The 15,931-nt window shown below is 53.2% G+C and overlaps 1 protein-coding gene across 2 annotated transcripts in view; it reads right to left on the bottom strand.

The window, feature by feature from the left end:
• DTX2 (deltex E3 ubiquitin ligase 2) overlaps positions 1 to 15,931 on the bottom strand; it is a 29,259-nt gene that overhangs the window by 2,553 nt on the left and 10,775 nt on the right. Inside the window, exons 4-8 of one of the 2 annotated variants that reach the window (XM_062012137.1) lie at positions 11,223 to 11,281; positions 5,284 to 5,415; positions 1,303 to 1,373; positions 526 to 684; positions 284 to 445 (exon numbers count right to left, since the gene is read on the bottom strand). In XM_062012137.1, coding sequence (XP_061868121.1) covers positions 284 to 445; positions 526 to 684; positions 1,303 to 1,373; positions 5,284 to 5,415; positions 11,223 to 11,281 — 583 coding nt within the window. The remainder of the gene's footprint in view (positions 1 to 283; positions 446 to 525; positions 685 to 1,302; positions 1,374 to 5,283; positions 5,416 to 11,222; positions 11,282 to 15,931) is intronic. The other variant, XM_062012138.1, reaches the window with a different exon arrangement.

The following is a 15,931-nucleotide window of genomic DNA, read 5'->3' as shown; positions in this document are numbered from 1 at the left end:
CTTGGTGTGGAGAAGCTTTTCTTCCCCAGCAGATTTGCAACAGGAGGAGACCCAAGTCACCCCTCTCTGGAACAACAGCCAGTGCTGGCTCCAGGCCCTTTATGCTGCTCAGCAATGGGCTGCCAGCAGCCCCTGTACTCTGGGAAGCTCTCCCAGCTTGTGCTGTGGGATCACTGCGCTCCTGCACGTCGGTATTTGAAGTCCAACAGGCTCAAGGGATGAGAAACAGCTTCTAAGAGCTCTTCCCCTGCACTTGGAAGAAGTTTTCCTGCTGTGCACTCACCTGGATCCCTCTACGGATGTGATAGACAATCTGGATGGTGCCACAGTCCTTGTGGCCAGGGAGGGACTGGGGAAGAGTGGAAACCTCCATCTTCCCTTTGGGCTGACTCCCAGTTTTCTCTCCATAGATGGTTTTACACGTGGGGCACTGCAAGCTCCCGTCCTGTGAGGAGAGAGAAGCCTCAGAGCTGCAGAGCCCAGTGCCCCAGGCGCAGGGAGCCGTGGGGAGGGGCAGCTGGGTACCTGGTTGCCGCTGCAGTACATGGTGAGCACGCAGAGCGTGTGGAAGGGGTGTTGGCACAGCCGCAGGCGACCCACCCGCTCGGGCCCCACGCTGCCCTGCTGCCCTTCGCTGCCGTAGCCCGAGGGCGAGCTCAGCTTCTCCATGCAGATGACACAGTCCTAGAGGCCAAGGCAGAGAGGACAAAAACCCACTGTGGAGGGTGAGCACAGCCTGATCCTAATGACTGACCCACCCAGCACCTGCTCAAGGGGAGGGTTCAGGATGATTTGCCTCCAACTGCCTGCCCTGGAGGCCTGAGGGTGAGGTGACAGGTTCCCTGACGTGGCTGGTGCTGCCCCACTCAGCACCTCCCTGACAGCACAGGAGTGCACCAGTCAGAGGGGATGAGTGGGAACCCAGCCTGTGTCGCTGCTCTGTGCTCAGCTCCGGGGCAGGACACTGATCTGTGGGACTTTGACCTCTGAGAGCAGCGAGAGGAGCCCAAAGCCAAATTCCCAGCCCAGGCCCTGCAGCCAGCTCCGAGGGAATCAGGGAGCCAGGCTGAGCTGTTCAGCTCTCCCTGTGCTTTCCCTGCCACAGCCCTCTGACGAAGGAGCAGTCACCCATCACCACGTGTGGGCTTCAGGCAGTGCTGAGGCCTTTCCATCCAGCATCACCAGAGCCGCTGCAGGCAGCAGCATCTGCCACATGGGACGCCCAAGGGAGGATGGTCCCTGGTTTCCTCAGCACCCCAGGGAAGGTGCTGGGCAAGGCAGTGACTTCCCTTGGCCTCTCACCTCCTCGACAGCAGCACCCTTCAGCTCTTCCAGGTACCTCTTCACCACAGCTTCGGGCTCGGTTGGAGTCGCTGCACAAGGAGAGAAGAGATCAGCCGCCTGTGAGGTGTGATGGGCACATGCAGGGGCAGCCAGAGAGAAGGGACACAAGCAAGGCACTGGCCAGGATGCCAAGGAGAAGGGTTAGGGCTGGAGAGGAGAAGAGGCTGTTCCAACTGCTCCCTACAAGGGATCCTGCTCAGAAATGGCCACACAAAGACTGTGAGTGCTGTGGAAGGGAGAATCCCCACCAGCCACACCAGGCAGCTTCCACTGGCCTGTGCACAGCAGGGGCAGCTGGGATCACACTCACCCCCAGGCCACTGCTCTCTGTGGGGCAGAGCTTGCATCATTTGGGCTGTCAAAGGGGAAAAGGCACTTCCCATGTTGCCCCAGCTGGCACCTGACAAAGAGACCCAGCAATACACTAAGCTCCAGGCCCAACTTTGAGTAGAGCAGAAGGAGTGTCACATCCTGCACGTGAACAGTGGCCTTTAGGATCACACAACCATTCTGTAGGAAAGCCCTTGGAGCTGCTGCAGTCCCAGCCCTGCCCTCACCCTGCCCAGCCCAGCACTGACCCACAGCCCTCAGCACCTCAGCTCCAGGGCTTTGGGATCCCTCCAGGGCTGGGCACTGCCCCAGCTCCCTGGGCAGCCTGGCACAGGGGCTCACACCCCTCTCAGGGAAACAGCTCTGCCTCAGCTCCAATCTCAACCTCCCTTTCTCTTCAGCTTGCACATACTCCCATTCAGGCAGACACAGTGCAAGTCACAGGGTATATAAACCAAAGAGCTCTCTCACAGGTGCCCTGTTTGCAGCACACACCACCAATGCCATTGCATTCTCCTCAGTACAGGCCCTGGTCCCCATCCACCGAGGCACAGGCAGCCCAGCACCCCCAGCCTGGTCTCCTCAGAGGCATTACTGAGCAACACACATCACACAACACAGGGAGCAAGTTGCTGCCAAAAGCATCAGCAGTCACCTCAACTCCCAGCCCCGTTTTTGGGGGGAGCTGTCAGTGAGGCTTGACCTAAGGCAGTGAGTGAGCATCACATGCAGCCAGCCCTGGGAGAGGAGATGAGCTCCCTACCGTCAGCAGGCCCATCACTGAGGCTGCCAGGCTCTCCCACCAGCCTAGGAAAGGAAAGGAAACCTTTGCCCAAGTGACCTCTCCTGGCAGGAGGGAAAAGAGAGACCTGTCACTTGGCTCAGGGGAAACCTCCCCTTTCCTGGCTGACAATAAACTAACCATGAGCCAGCAACGTGCCCCGTGGGCAAGGCCAAAGGCATCCTGGGGGGCATCCAGAAGAGTGTGGGCAGCAGGTCAAGGGAGGTTCTGCTCCCCCTCTGCACTGCCCTGCTGAGGCCTCATCTGTGCTCCTGATTTCTCTGGATGGGAAGGAATGTTTGCTATTCTTTCATTTACAAAGAGAGGAACAGCCCTGGGTTGGGGGTTAATGCTTCCCCTCCCTCCCCACAGGTAACAAGTCCCTTGCTGAATCGTGGCCTTTCCACAGGCAACACTGAACAGACGTGTTTTGATCTCTGCTTGGCAACCAACTGCTTGCAGCAGTAACATTCCCCCTCTTGTATCCCCAAAGGAGCCATCTGGGTAGCAGCAGACTCTATTTTGATACCCTGTGGAGGCCAGACACAAGTTACTTCTATTTATTGCCATGGAGAGTCACCCACCTCTGATCACCTCTGATCACCTCTGCCCTCTCTTCCTTGGACTAGCAAAGGCTGCACCCACTAGCCTCAGCCCCCAGGATGTCCAGGGGTCAGGGAGGTGAGAAGAGATTTAGTGTTAGGAGTAAGTTTCAGCACTTGAGCAAGACAACCAAGTGCTCAGACTGTGGTGCTGACACAGAGCAGCCCTGTTACTGCAGCCCATGTCCTTCAGCAGACAGTCCCCCAGCTCCCAGGGCTCCCCAGTCCCCCCAGCCCACAGGCACTGGCAGATCCAGCTGCAGAGGGATGGACACACGGGGAGCAGAGGCAGCTGAGATTCCTCCCCTCACCTACCCAGAGCCTGTCCTGTGGTGCCAGATGGGAGAAGGAGCTGCTTGGTGTTCATTCCAGCCCCTGTCCCTTCTCTGCCTCTCAGGGGTGTGCTGGCCCAGCAGATGGCATCGGTGAGCTGGCAGGGCGCTGACTCTGGCGATCCCCACTGCCAGCCCTGCCCCAGCACACCCAGCCTTTGCCCAAGCTGATGTTGCTGACAGGGTGTGTGACACCCAGCAGGGCTACAGCCACCCCTCTGCTCCCCTGTGACTCCTAACACGGTGTGTGCTGCTCCCATCCCTCTCCTGCCCTGCTCCATGCCCTGTGCTGCTCAGAAGTGGCACCCTCCTGGTGACATCACCCTCTCGGGTGATGGATGCTTTTCAGGACCCCACAGTCCTGCAAAGGAGAAGGCAGCAGGCAGCTGCAGTGCAGAGGAGCAGCGCTGTGTGCCTCAGGCACATCTTGCCCTAAATGCAGCTCAGCTCATGGCATTAAGCAGCAGCAGTGACCAATGCCAATGCCAGGCCCTCTCCCTCTGGTTTTCAGGTTCCTCCAGCAACAAGGGCAAGGCAAAGCCTGTGTGGCAGAGCCTGTGTGGCAGAGCTTGGCCTCTCAGTAGCTCCCTTGGACACTGTTTCCAGGTTGTGCCCACCTCCCAGCCCTTGTCCCTGGGGAGTGAAGCACCAGGAGCCCTGTTACCCTCATCACCCAGCGCCTCTGCCACCACAGCTCAGCTCTTCACTTCCCATTTTCCTTGGCTCCTGCTGCCCCCTCCTTTCTCACACATCCTACTCCACATTTGCTCTCTCCCTCCTCCCAGCCATTTGCCTCTCCTCATCCCAGGAGTTTGGCACAAGATACCTCCCTCTGCGTTTCATTCCTGCTTTCCTTCTGCCACCTTTCCTGCCTCCTTTAGATGGGGTTGGACCTGACTTCTCCATCAAGCAACGACTCCAAGGAGAGAGAAACTGGCCCTAAAATTCCCCAGCCAGCCAGGTGCCTCTTCCCCTCCAGCTCAGGGCTCTTCCCTCTTTCTTAAACACCAGCACCTCCATATTGAACAACCCCACACACCTCTGGTCTCTCCTTTGCTTATCTGAAAGGGGAAACTCCTCAGGTTTGGTGGTGGTTAAACCATCCCAGGACACCCAACTTTTACAGCTACACTAGGCTGGATTCATCCCTACCCCCAGAGCCCCAGGGCTGCCACACAGGGATGGGACCCAGGCTCTAAAGAGGGAGGTCACCAGCTCTGCAAGGGTGCAGGATGGGCTGCCAGTGAGATCTGAAGAGGAGAAACAAAGACTCTAGGCTGGAGGTGGGTGGCTCAGTCCCCTTGCCAGGTTATATTCACCTAAGAGAGGCTCCAATCCCCTTTTCACCCCAGACAGAGGTGGAGAGAACAAATCCTCTGCAATTTGACCTTGAAAGCCCTGTATGACTCACGGACCTGCCTGTCTGGAAGGATCCTCCTCATCCAGTGACTCAGCTGTGACAAATGTGTCTCACCAGCAAACCTTCTGAGAGCATGTAGGGATTAAAGGAGTTCCCTGATGGCCTCTCAGCTCCCAGACTTGTCTCACCACTGAGCCAGAAAAGGGATGTGGATGCTCAAGACTTCCCAAGGTGAAGCAGGACCGTGGGAGAGGCTGCAGGATGCACAGAGAACTGAGCTGCTCCAGCTTTTATGACCCTTGGAGCTACCCCAGAACTGGGTTTACTTTATCATCTTCCTTTACAGCCTGTCAGAGAGTGTGCAGGCCAGAGCAGACGTGTCCTGCTCCTCCCCTTGGTGAGATGAACATCATCAGTCACATCACAAGAGCCAAGAGGGTGGAAGAGAAAGACAAGAGGAAAAAGAGAGAGGCAGAACAAGTGCAGAGAGATAAGGAGATGGAAGCAAATATCAAGAGTTTGAGCAGGAACTACCTTTCTTGGACACTTTCCTCCCCTCCTTAAGTGAGAGGTGGGTTTTAGTGGCTTTATGGGTGCTGGCAGCTGGAGGCACACAGGTGAGGTGCACGGGGAGTCCGGCGGCTGACATCAGAATAGCCGTCATGCCTACAGTGGGTGTGAGAGCAACATGCAGGGAGGGAACAACGGGGAAACACATTCATTAAACCAAAAAGAAACCCCCAACCTTTCCAAGAAAATAAAAGGATAACATAAAGCAAAGCCCAAGCCTTTGATTCAAAGGACATCAACCATGGAGAGGCGATGGGGCACAGGGACGGGCTCCGAGGCTCCCAGAGACAGGAGCTCAGGCAGCAAACTAAAGCAGGGAAACAGGGGCACAAGGCTCAGCCATCACCCTCTTGGCTCCTCAGGCATTGAGGCAACGTCCTCCTGCTCACCAGGGCCCTGGAAGCAGCCCTGAAGGATGAGGGGGCATCACCTGTGAGCCCTGAAGGTGCTGCTCAGCTAAAGCGACATTTGCGAGCAGCAAACGGATCCCCAGAGCACAGCAAAACTGTCCTCGAGGGTTTCTCCAAGCAGGTCTCACCCTCCCCCATCCCAGGCAGCTGTACTCATGGGATGGGGCTTGTTAAAGCTAATGAATCATTAAAAAGGACAGCCATTCCCTGAAGGTGGAAGTGGCCCCCAGAGAGCTGCAGGACTGATGATGCTCATCTAATACGATGTTTGCCAGTGAAACAGGCTGGTTACAAGCCACAAAGGCAGCACACTGCTCTTAAGCTTTACAGTCAAGGCAACACCTGCCTTGCTCTCCCAAAAAGTGCCCTTCCCACCTGCCACAGCCATCACCAGAACTAAAGCAAAGAGGCCAATGGATGGAGACAGCCTGAACACCAGCACGTCCCCAGAAGTCACCTCTGGCAGTGCATGCAAACACACATCCTGACACCATGGGGAGCTTTGCCCAGCACCCTGGGACTGGGACTCACAGCCAAAGCTGAGGATCTTCTTCAGCTGTGTGAGGGAAGGAAGAGGTAAGAGCACTTTTGTTCAGGATGGAAAAGAGGCCCCTTGCCCACATGTGACTGAAAGTGGAGTTATAATGGGAAGAAGCAGCAGCCAGCTTTGTGTGCAAGTGCTAAGGCTGATTTCTGCCTCAGATACACAACCAGTCAAGCACCTGCCCCTTGTGAGCAAAAATCCCCTGAGCAAAGCCTCCCCCAACCTCCCCTGTGCCAACCAACTGTGGTGCCTCCTTTGTGTAAAGCCCAAGAAATATCCCAGAGCCTGCTGAGTCCTTTCTTCAGACATGAAGCTGGGTATTTTCACTAAAGCCTCTTTCACCTGAGGAGCACCAGACAGACAGAAGGGGTTGCACAAAGGGATGAAGTCATGGAGCCCCAGGGTCAGGCACAGACCTTGGGCAGAGGCCCAGGCTGCCCAGTGCAGGGTGAAACCATGTGCTTCCAAAGGGAACCTGCTGACAGCAAACCAGGCAGCTGGGGATCACTCTCAGCACTGCTGACCTTGACCTGAGGGGGCTGCATGGCCTGAGGAGGATCTCCAAAGCACAGGAATGCTGTGTCAGTGTGTCAGGAGCTCTCAGCTCACTGCCAGCACTGGGCTGTTCCCCCCTGACATCAGCACCAGGCCTCTAACTGACATCAGATCCAGAAATGTCACAATCAAAATCACTTTAAGTCTTGAACTCAGGACTGCAAGACCACTGTGTGCTCTCAACCCTGCTCTGGGCCAGCAGCCCTTCCCTGCTCCCAGAGAGCCTTAAGGAAGGGCTTCAATGTTCCCACAACAAAGGCTACCTGGGTTTTTTTTGGATGGACTGAACACCTGAAGCCCAGGAACAGCACCAAAGCTGCCACCTGCATGTACACCAGGCAGATGCCCTTCCCTTGCAGCAGCTTCCAGGACAGGTGGAGGCATTCCCAGAAGAGCAGAACCAACCCACACTGACTGGAGAGCCCAGAGGAACAATGTTCTTGAGAAACAGGTAAGATGCTGGACATTCCCCTCCCAAACAGCTGGGGGAGATCACCTCACACAGCCTGACCCTGCAAAATGCAGCTCCCCAGAGCTGGTGCAGAAAAGGAAATGGCAAAAGTTGTCACCCAAAAAGCTGCTTCCAAGCAATGCAAAAGCACTGACTGCAGAGTGACATTTGAAATGCAAGCCCAAAGACTACCAGGGATTATCACCACCCCCACACAGCTGACTGATAGGCAAATGTTACAATTGCTGCTTGCTTCTGAAGGGATCAGTGCCACCCTGGCTCAACTGACATGCAGAGCTCATTTGTATGTCTTTAAATCACGTGGCAGAAGCAGAGGTTCAACAACTGACTTCAGCCTCGGTGTCAGAGGGCAAAATGATGCCTTCAGTAAAGTCACATCATGAAGAACATGAGCCACAGAAGCTCAGCTGAGTTACCTTCTAACACAGCCCCTCTCCTAGCTGGAATAACACATCCAAAACTGCCTGTCAGCATCGTGAATCATCAGAAAGAAAACTACCATTTCTTCCAGGAGCTTTCTCTCTTTCATTTGGATGAGCTGCAAACACAGAAGTACAATGCTACTGACAGCCTGGGGTAAAATGACCCTCACTGGAGCTGTGACAACATCCACTGGCTTTTCTGAGCCTGCTGTGTCAATAAGGAACTTTTGTAACACCCTGTACAGAGCTGGGCATGGGAAAAACACTCTTGCATCATGTAACACTCTTACATCATGTAGCACCCTTACATCAGGTAATGAGTGTTGACTCACATGCCCTCAGATTTGCCCCTTTGGTCACCAGCTCTGGCTGCTGCTCTGGATTGGCAGAGCCCTCAGACTGCTGTGCCTTTGGTTCCAGCCCTGGATTTAAGCAGGTAGAAGAGAAAGGCCAGAGTTTACCTTCAGATAACATGAGACCTTGGAAAAGCACTGCTCAGTGGTATGGTTCTATCTACCAGCACAACGATCATGGTGTGTCTGTTCCCAAATGCCTCAGCTCTAGGAATCATGTGAATGAGATAAAAACGTGGTTTAATGTAAGAAAAAGCTCATTTCCATCCTTCAGCTTTAACATGGTATAAGAAGGACCTTATATGGCTGCCCAGCCCACCCTCCAGCCCCCAGGCACACCACTTAGACTCCCAGATTAGGCCAGATGATTCTTGGACACCTCAATAGTTTGCTCAGACCTCTGTTCTGGTATTTCCCCACAGCAGTCCAACACTCAGAGGGGAAAGAAAAAGCTTGAGACAAGATTCCACAGGTACCTTCAAGCATTAAGGCAGCAGAAAGCAAAGCAGTTATTGTTTTGTGTACAAAACCCAGGTTTTCAAGCCAGGTTCATGATTTCTGGGGTCCCAAGGAGTGCTTTTAGAAGAGGTGGGGTTGACAGCATGACAAGTCCCTCACTCAACTCCCTCAGGCACCCAGCACACAAAGGAAACCCAGCTGTTCCTTCAGACCCACAGGATCCCACATCTGTTCACTCCCAGAAGTTCTTTCTACATCCAAGGGACCTGCAGCATTGCTCCAGGTCACCCTTAACATTCAGGGAGCTTCTCCTGCATCAGAGCAGAGCCAAAGAGACAACTGTGGATGGAGACCAAAGGTTGCAAGACTTCTGGCTATGCTTCCCAGGATAAAACCTTCTTCAGTTCCCACCTGAGACTGTCCTCTCCCCAGGTCATCACAGAGCCCTTGGGTCCCCTCCTTTCCACCACTGATGCTGCAGGAAGCAGCTGTGCAGCGAGGGCCAGAGCAACAGCCTGTGTGGCAGAGGATAACCTGAATAACAAACAACTCAAACACCAGCTGCTGGGTTTTAAATATGAACAAAATATCACTTCCCAGATGAGGCTGTAGACACAGAGCAGAGAGGGGAGAGGAGGGGAGGGAGGTGTCCCTGCAGCCCCAGGCAATTAATGCTGTGATGCAATCTGGCCTTTTCACCAACAGGTGTTCCCAGGGATTTCTCTTTGTTTTGCCTGCTAATGGACTTGTCCAGATCCTCCCTCTGCTTCTGTGTGGTTTTAAGAGCTGGCTGATATTCAGATTTTTCTGCTCTGAGGTCTCTCACACTCAGCCAAAGGCAGCACAGTGCCAATCCCTGTCCTACACAAACATGCCTCTGGAGACACTGCTTCTGGGGAGCTGCTTCAGAGCTGCCCAGCCCCATCCCAGCCCATGCAGCTCTGCACTGCCCTCCAACTCAGCCTGCCTCTTGCTAGCTGCCTCCTGGAGAGCTCAGGATTGTTAACATGAAGAATTACTCCCTCTTTTTGCACCCCCAGCCTCCAAGAACAGAGAAATCCGTGACAGGCTTGACCTTTCCACGTTACTTTGTTAAAGGGTGGTAAATGGCTTATTGTCCTGAGCTCTCCTGCAGCCTTTTACATCCACATGTGGCACCAATAGACCCTGTGGATTCACCTCCTACAAATGAACAGGGGGATGACTTGCAGGTGGCAGAGGAGACCACAGGTAACTTGAACACAGCCTGGATTCACCAGGGCTCTTTGGTTCTTTGCTGTATTTACCTATCTGATTAAGTAGCTAATGACACTGTCAGTGTTAATAAGCACATTCAGAGCTTTTATAAGCAAAGGGAGTTCTGCTCAGCTCACCCACTTGGCTTTACACCTCATTTCCACAAAGGCAGAGATGCTGGTGGGGAGACAGATGGGCTGGATGCTGGCAGAGGACACCCAGTATTGGTCCCTATGCAGTGCTCCTTTGGCTACAGAGACATGCAAGGCATGGCTTTTGTGATGGTGCTGCACTGTATGCCTGCAAACAGCAACCCTGGGCATCATTTTTAGGCAGGGTAAAATCTTGACACTTGAAAAGAAACCAAACATCATCCTCTCTCCTGGAATAAGGTGCCAAGTGGTTTCTTTAAGAGGATGAATGTAAGTTTCCACTTGCTCAGGAGCAAAGCTTGGTGCCCTAGGAGCTAATAACCTCAACAGAGCATGCATGGACAAGAGGCAGAGGAAGGGCAGGGTTAACAGCTTTCTGCAGTGTCTGAAATGGGTAAGAAAGCCAGAAAATACCATCTAGCAGGTCTTTTCCACTCCTCTACCCCTGGGTTCCCACAATGCAATAGCATTTCGAGTGCAGTGTTGGTGTCAGCAGGGAGGAGACATCTGCAGGACACCCACCTCCCCTCACCAGCACAGCAGGGCCCTGGGGTCTGGCACTGGAGTCAAAACAGAGCAAACACCCCTGTGCTGGGGCTTGGCAACACTGCCACTGAAAGCTGCAAGCACAAGTTGGCATTTTCAAGGCAATACCATTTCATCTTTAACAGAGAAAGCTGCTCTGAAAAGGAGCACTGAGAACTGGCACTTTCATCCCTCCCTGACACACTCCTCAGCTATATTTAGTGTCACAGTCACAGGTTTGGATGGTAACAAGCAAACCTGTGTTCTGCTGCCTCAGGAGACAATGTCTGACTCAATGTCTGTCCCCTCTTTTCCCCAAGACAAGGCATCACAGTCATGTTTTAAGCTACAGACCACCTGAGCTTTAGGAATAAAACCATACTGAAAAGAGAACTATCACATTCAAACCCACAGCCCATCTCACAGTGCTCTTTCCTTTTGACTTCAAAGAAGCAAGTAGCACTGAGCTTCATCTGTGTGCTCTCCCTGCTCTGCCACTTGCTTGTACCCAGGGAAGATGAACATCCAACCCTCAAACAAACCCACTCACTTGGAGAGCCTCAGGACCAGCACTGATGAGAAAGTTACCAAGGTCTGACCATCCCATTTGCCCCCAGGTTTGTCTTTGGGCCTAAACCCCTAAATGCCAGAGACATTTCAGACTCTTCCTAAAACACAAGGGAGGAGAGTGTGTGCCATGGAAAGGTAAAACACTTGCTCAGGTAACTCTAGGGAGAGGAGGAAGAGAGCAAGGAAAGCACAGAAGGATCCTTACCTGCCAGGGCTTGGTTCACCTTGCTGGGTTTGGACATCTTGACTGGAAGGTTTGGGGCACTGGAGAGAGAAGGGAAAAGAAACCCAAGGACAAGTTCAACAGCACAGTTTAATCACTGACACAGACAACCTGGCAATGCACTGCTCCTTGGCAAGGCCCTGCATGCATTAAGAGGGATTATTGCTCAGAGGAGCCCCATCTGGGACCTCCAGCCACACACCTTTTTCCCACTGGCCCAGCAGTTTGAGCCCAGTCCTTACCAGAGTGGAGATGAGGTGTTGAGGGACATGGTTTAGTGGTAGCTGTGTGAGGTGAGTGGTTGGATTTGATGATCTCAAAGGTTTTTTCCAACCAAAGTGATTCTGTGTTCTAGCAGTGCTCCTTATCTCCCATGCAGAGCTCTGACCTATGTTGTAGGCAGCTGTTTCTGTCTCCTGGCTGGATGCTGGGCCTGACCCATCCCTTCCCCTTGCTGGGGCCTGTTGGTGGTTGCCAACTCCCTACTCTGATCCTGGGACACAGCTGAACAATGCAAAGGAGAAGAGAGAAAGGCAAAGGCCCTGCCCAGGTTCTGGTCCCTCAGTTTCACCTCCTGACCCTACAAAGCACTGACTTTGGGTTGTTCCTTACAGGAGATTTGAGGGTACAGCACCAGACCCTTCTCAGGAACACCACATTACTGGAAGCATCCTCCCCCAAATCCTCCCTGAGCTGCTGGCTTTATTTGTAGGCACAAGCTAGACCAGTGCCCAGCAGAGCCAGAGTGAGAACTGGCCTGGCTGGGGCACACAATATATCCCCAGAAGATTGCTTCCTGCAGTGTTACTTGCACCTATTCCAGGCAGGGAACTCCTCACTGTGTTTTGGGAGTGCCTGTCTCTGTAAAGCAGCCAGGACAGTGCAGGAATGGGGTAGCTCTTGTCCCAGGGATGGATGCTTTCCCCACTGGGGTGGGAAGGAGCCCAGAGAGCTGAGTCCTGTGTCACAGATCCAGCTCCTGGGGCTGAGGCAGGGACACAAGGCTTGTTGTGGCACACTCCAGCTGCAGACTTCAGTGCTGGCTGAGATTCATTCACTGGCTTTAATACACAGGAGGAAACTAATGCACCAAGAAGCCAAATAACTTGCCCACATGTATTCAATCCATCAGGAGCACAGCCAAGGATATTAGCATCTCTTTTTAATCCCTGGCACTCCTCTCTGGGTTTTCCAGTGACTTTGACCCTCTGGAGAGGGTGAGGAAACTAAACCTGCATTTTGAAGTGCCTGAGCTCCACTCTTCCACCAGCACAAACCTGCCAGCCCCACAGCAAGCAGCAAATAGATTTAACCAGTGCCAGTGCCACAAAAGCTCAGGCATGCCCATGCTCCTCACAGCCTGCACTGGGGGATATTCCTGCCTGCCTAGTAGAAATAACTGTCACAGCCACACAGGGAGTTAGGCAGCTTTCCAGGATGAACTACACCTCTTTCTCAGCCCTGCAGAAGGGAGGTTTTGCTTCAGTGCTGCCATTTTTAGCTGAGTTTCCTGAAGAAAATGTAAGTGGGGATGAAAAATTAAAGTGGTGAATAGAGTTAAATGCAGCTGGTGCCCAGGCAGAGGAAATGGCCTCAAGTTGCACCAGGGGAGAAGGAGTTTCTCCTTTGTCAGCCCCTGTGCCAGGCTGCCCAGGGAGCTGGGGGAGTGCCCAGCCCTGGAGGGATCCCAAAGCCCTGGAGCTGAGGTGCTGAGGGCTGTGGGTCAGTGCTGGGCTGGGCAGGGTGAGGGGAGGGCTGGGGCTGCAGCAGCTTCAGGGGCTTTAACAACCCAAATGATTCTGTGAAACTGGGTGTACACAACTGCACTGCCTGTCAGTGTCTTCCTAATAGCTTTGGAGCCCTTTTGCCAGTTGCAGCTCATCCTGCAAGCTATGTGAAGATAAGCAGTTCTGTAAAAGCAAGTCACTTGCCAGGGCTGCTTTGGAGCCAGAGGCTGCAGGGTGAACACAACCCAAGCTTTATTGGCCAGCAGAGGATCCACTGTGGCCTGCTGCTCCCTTCCCTTCAGCCTCTGTGTGGGCCAGCACAGGACAGGCACATCCCAGCTCAGAGGAATGAGCAATGCAGCGTGCTGGATGCAGACACAAACCCTTGGCAGGATAATTAATGCAGGATAATTAGTGCTTCATCTTCACCACCACAAAGGCCACACTGTTCAGTGATGGGGAGGAGACTGTGAGGGAAGGGGAACTCACCCCCAGCCCAGCTGAGGGGGGAAGATGGGGAACCCAGGGGATAAAATAACCCAGGAATGTTCTGGGCTTAGGAATTAAATGAAACACATTGTTAGAGTTTGCTACTCAGGTTTCTCCTAATTCACAGAAATTCAAGTCTTTTCTGCTGGCACATGGGTTTCAGGAGGCTGAGGCTGGAACCCCAGCCAGGAGCAATTACACACATCCACTGGCATTTCCCACTCAAGCCCAGCACGGGGCTCACAGGGGAAAAGTCCGTTTCACATCCAGCACGGTGCTGGCAGACAGAGATTGTCCCCCTGCATGCACTTGTCTGTCTGGCAGGGAGGGAGGAGAGCCCCCCAGGCAGAACTAATCCCAAAGCCCTGGAGGTCCAGACATCATCCATCATCTGTGAAGAGCCACCAAGACACATCTTTGTTCTCCCCTTCTCTGGGGTTCTTTTGGGTGAGCTCCCCTGCTTCTGCCTCCCTCCAGGCTCAGCACATAGGCTGGATCCATCATCCACGTGTGCTCCTGCAGCAGGGCATGGAAAACTGAGGCTGCCACAGTGAAAACCACCAGCAGGATCTCTCCAGTTGCCTTTGTGTTCATGAGAGACAGCTCCTAATATACTGCCTGCAAAAGCACCTCCCTGACAAGCCCTGTGGCCAGGCAAGCACCAGCAGCACCTTCACTGCTGGCTGTTCTGCTTTCAGCTCAAGACACTTCATTTTCCTCCTAGTAGCTGCTACAGGGCTGTGTTTTCATTTAGAATGAGGAGTTTTTAGTTCTCATACCCTGCCAGCAAGAAGGCTGGTGAGGGACAAGGTGGGAGGGGACACAGGCAGGAGAGCTGACCCAAAGTGGACACTGGAATATCCCATTCCACTGGTCAGGAGGGGCAGATCACTGCTCAGGGACTGGCTGAGCATCAGTCAGAAGGTGATGATCAACTTCACTGTGTGTAACTTGTCTTTTTTGGGGTTTCACCCTCTTGTTATCTTCATTTCCATTAACAATATGATTCTGGTTTTGTTTTCAATTATTAAGCTGCTCTTGCCTCAGTCCACAAGTGTTACTTGGTTTTAGTTCTGCTCCTCATCCCACCAGGGCAGGGTGGGGAGGAGTGAGAGGCTTTTGCTTCTTTGTTGTTGATCTTCTCACCCTGAGAGTCACTTTGCAAATGACACTGAGGTTCTGGGCCTGGCAGCCCCACACAGAGCCCAGCAGCTCTGTGAGAGGGGAAACTTCTTCAGGAGACAGACAGAGCCTTACTGGGGGCTCCTGTAGGGAGTACTGAGGTCCAGTTTTCAGCCCTGTTCAAAGGTGACTGGAACTGAGAAGTACTGGGGATGCTTAAGATGCCATAAAATATCCCCAGATGCAAAGAAAGCACCAGAAGACCGTGAGAAAGAGCAGGAGGTGTGAAGTCATTTCACTCAGATGACCCTGAAGAGGGAAAGTCCTCAGATGACACTAAGGAAAACATCTCAAGATCCTCTGTCTTGCTTAAAATACAAATGAGATTCAAACCAAAGCTCAACTCCCCCCCTGTGCCTCATGCAATTAGCAGAATGTGCTTTCAACACCCTTCTAGATGGCTTATCTTTGGTTTACCCAGGGTAGCTTGGACAGGTAAATCAGCCCTAGCAAGTTCCCCTTTAGTTTCTCAGGTGCTCACACAGTGGGTTCAGCACCTGGGTTATTTATGGTGAAATATGTATATTGTGCTGTACCCTTCCAGCCATTGACAGAGGGAGCAGGCACACAGCCCTTGCTTGCTTTAATGCTGGCAGATACTCAGTGCACATTATCACAGACAGGCCACAAAGATCTCTGTAGCAAAGGCTGGCTCACAGAAGGAGTTAAGACCCCAAAAGCCATTTAGTGGTGATTGGGTTTGGTTTGGGTGTCCAGGCTTCACTAAGGCCATCCTACAATGTGGAGGGAAGAGTTAACACTTTGTAAAGGTAACACTGACCTCCCCCAGCCCCAAAAGCCCCACTCCAACCCATGGGCTGCAACCAACTGTGGCTTGGCCCAGCAGCCCAAGGAGCTGTCAGACCATGAAACTGCTTTTCATTGTAGCTGGCAAGAGCCAAAAGGCCTGAAAAAAGAATTGAAGCCCTCCCTGCCACAGTGGTAACAAACACAGCCCTCCTCAGCTCCAGCTGCTCACTGATGGGAGCTCAAATCCTCTGCTGAGAGATGCACACTGGTTTCAGCCCTGTCAGAAAAGAGCCACAGTGAAAAGGGATCAGCAATCAGCACAGGTGACCCATCCATATAAGCTGGACTGCCTGGGGGGAGGGTGACAGCTCAAGAATTCAGCAAGCATTGCAACAACTGCCAGCCCTTCCTTCAAAGGAACTAGGTCCCTGCTGAGAGCCAGAGCCTGCCTGAGCACCCAGCCAGGAGAGGGTCACTGAAGAAAGATGAAGTGAAAAGGACACAGCAAAACTCTCAACCAAGGTAAGGCTGGGCTGGATTTTA

This window comes from Colius striatus, chromosome 20 (genome assembly GCF_028858725.1).
Source record: "Colius striatus isolate bColStr4 chromosome 20, bColStr4.1.hap1, whole genome shotgun sequence".
NCBI lineage: Eukaryota > Metazoa > Chordata > Aves > Coliiformes > Coliidae > Colius > Colius striatus.
Note: the sequence above shows the minus strand (reverse complement) of the source record. Positions and strands in the feature narration are given on the sequence as shown.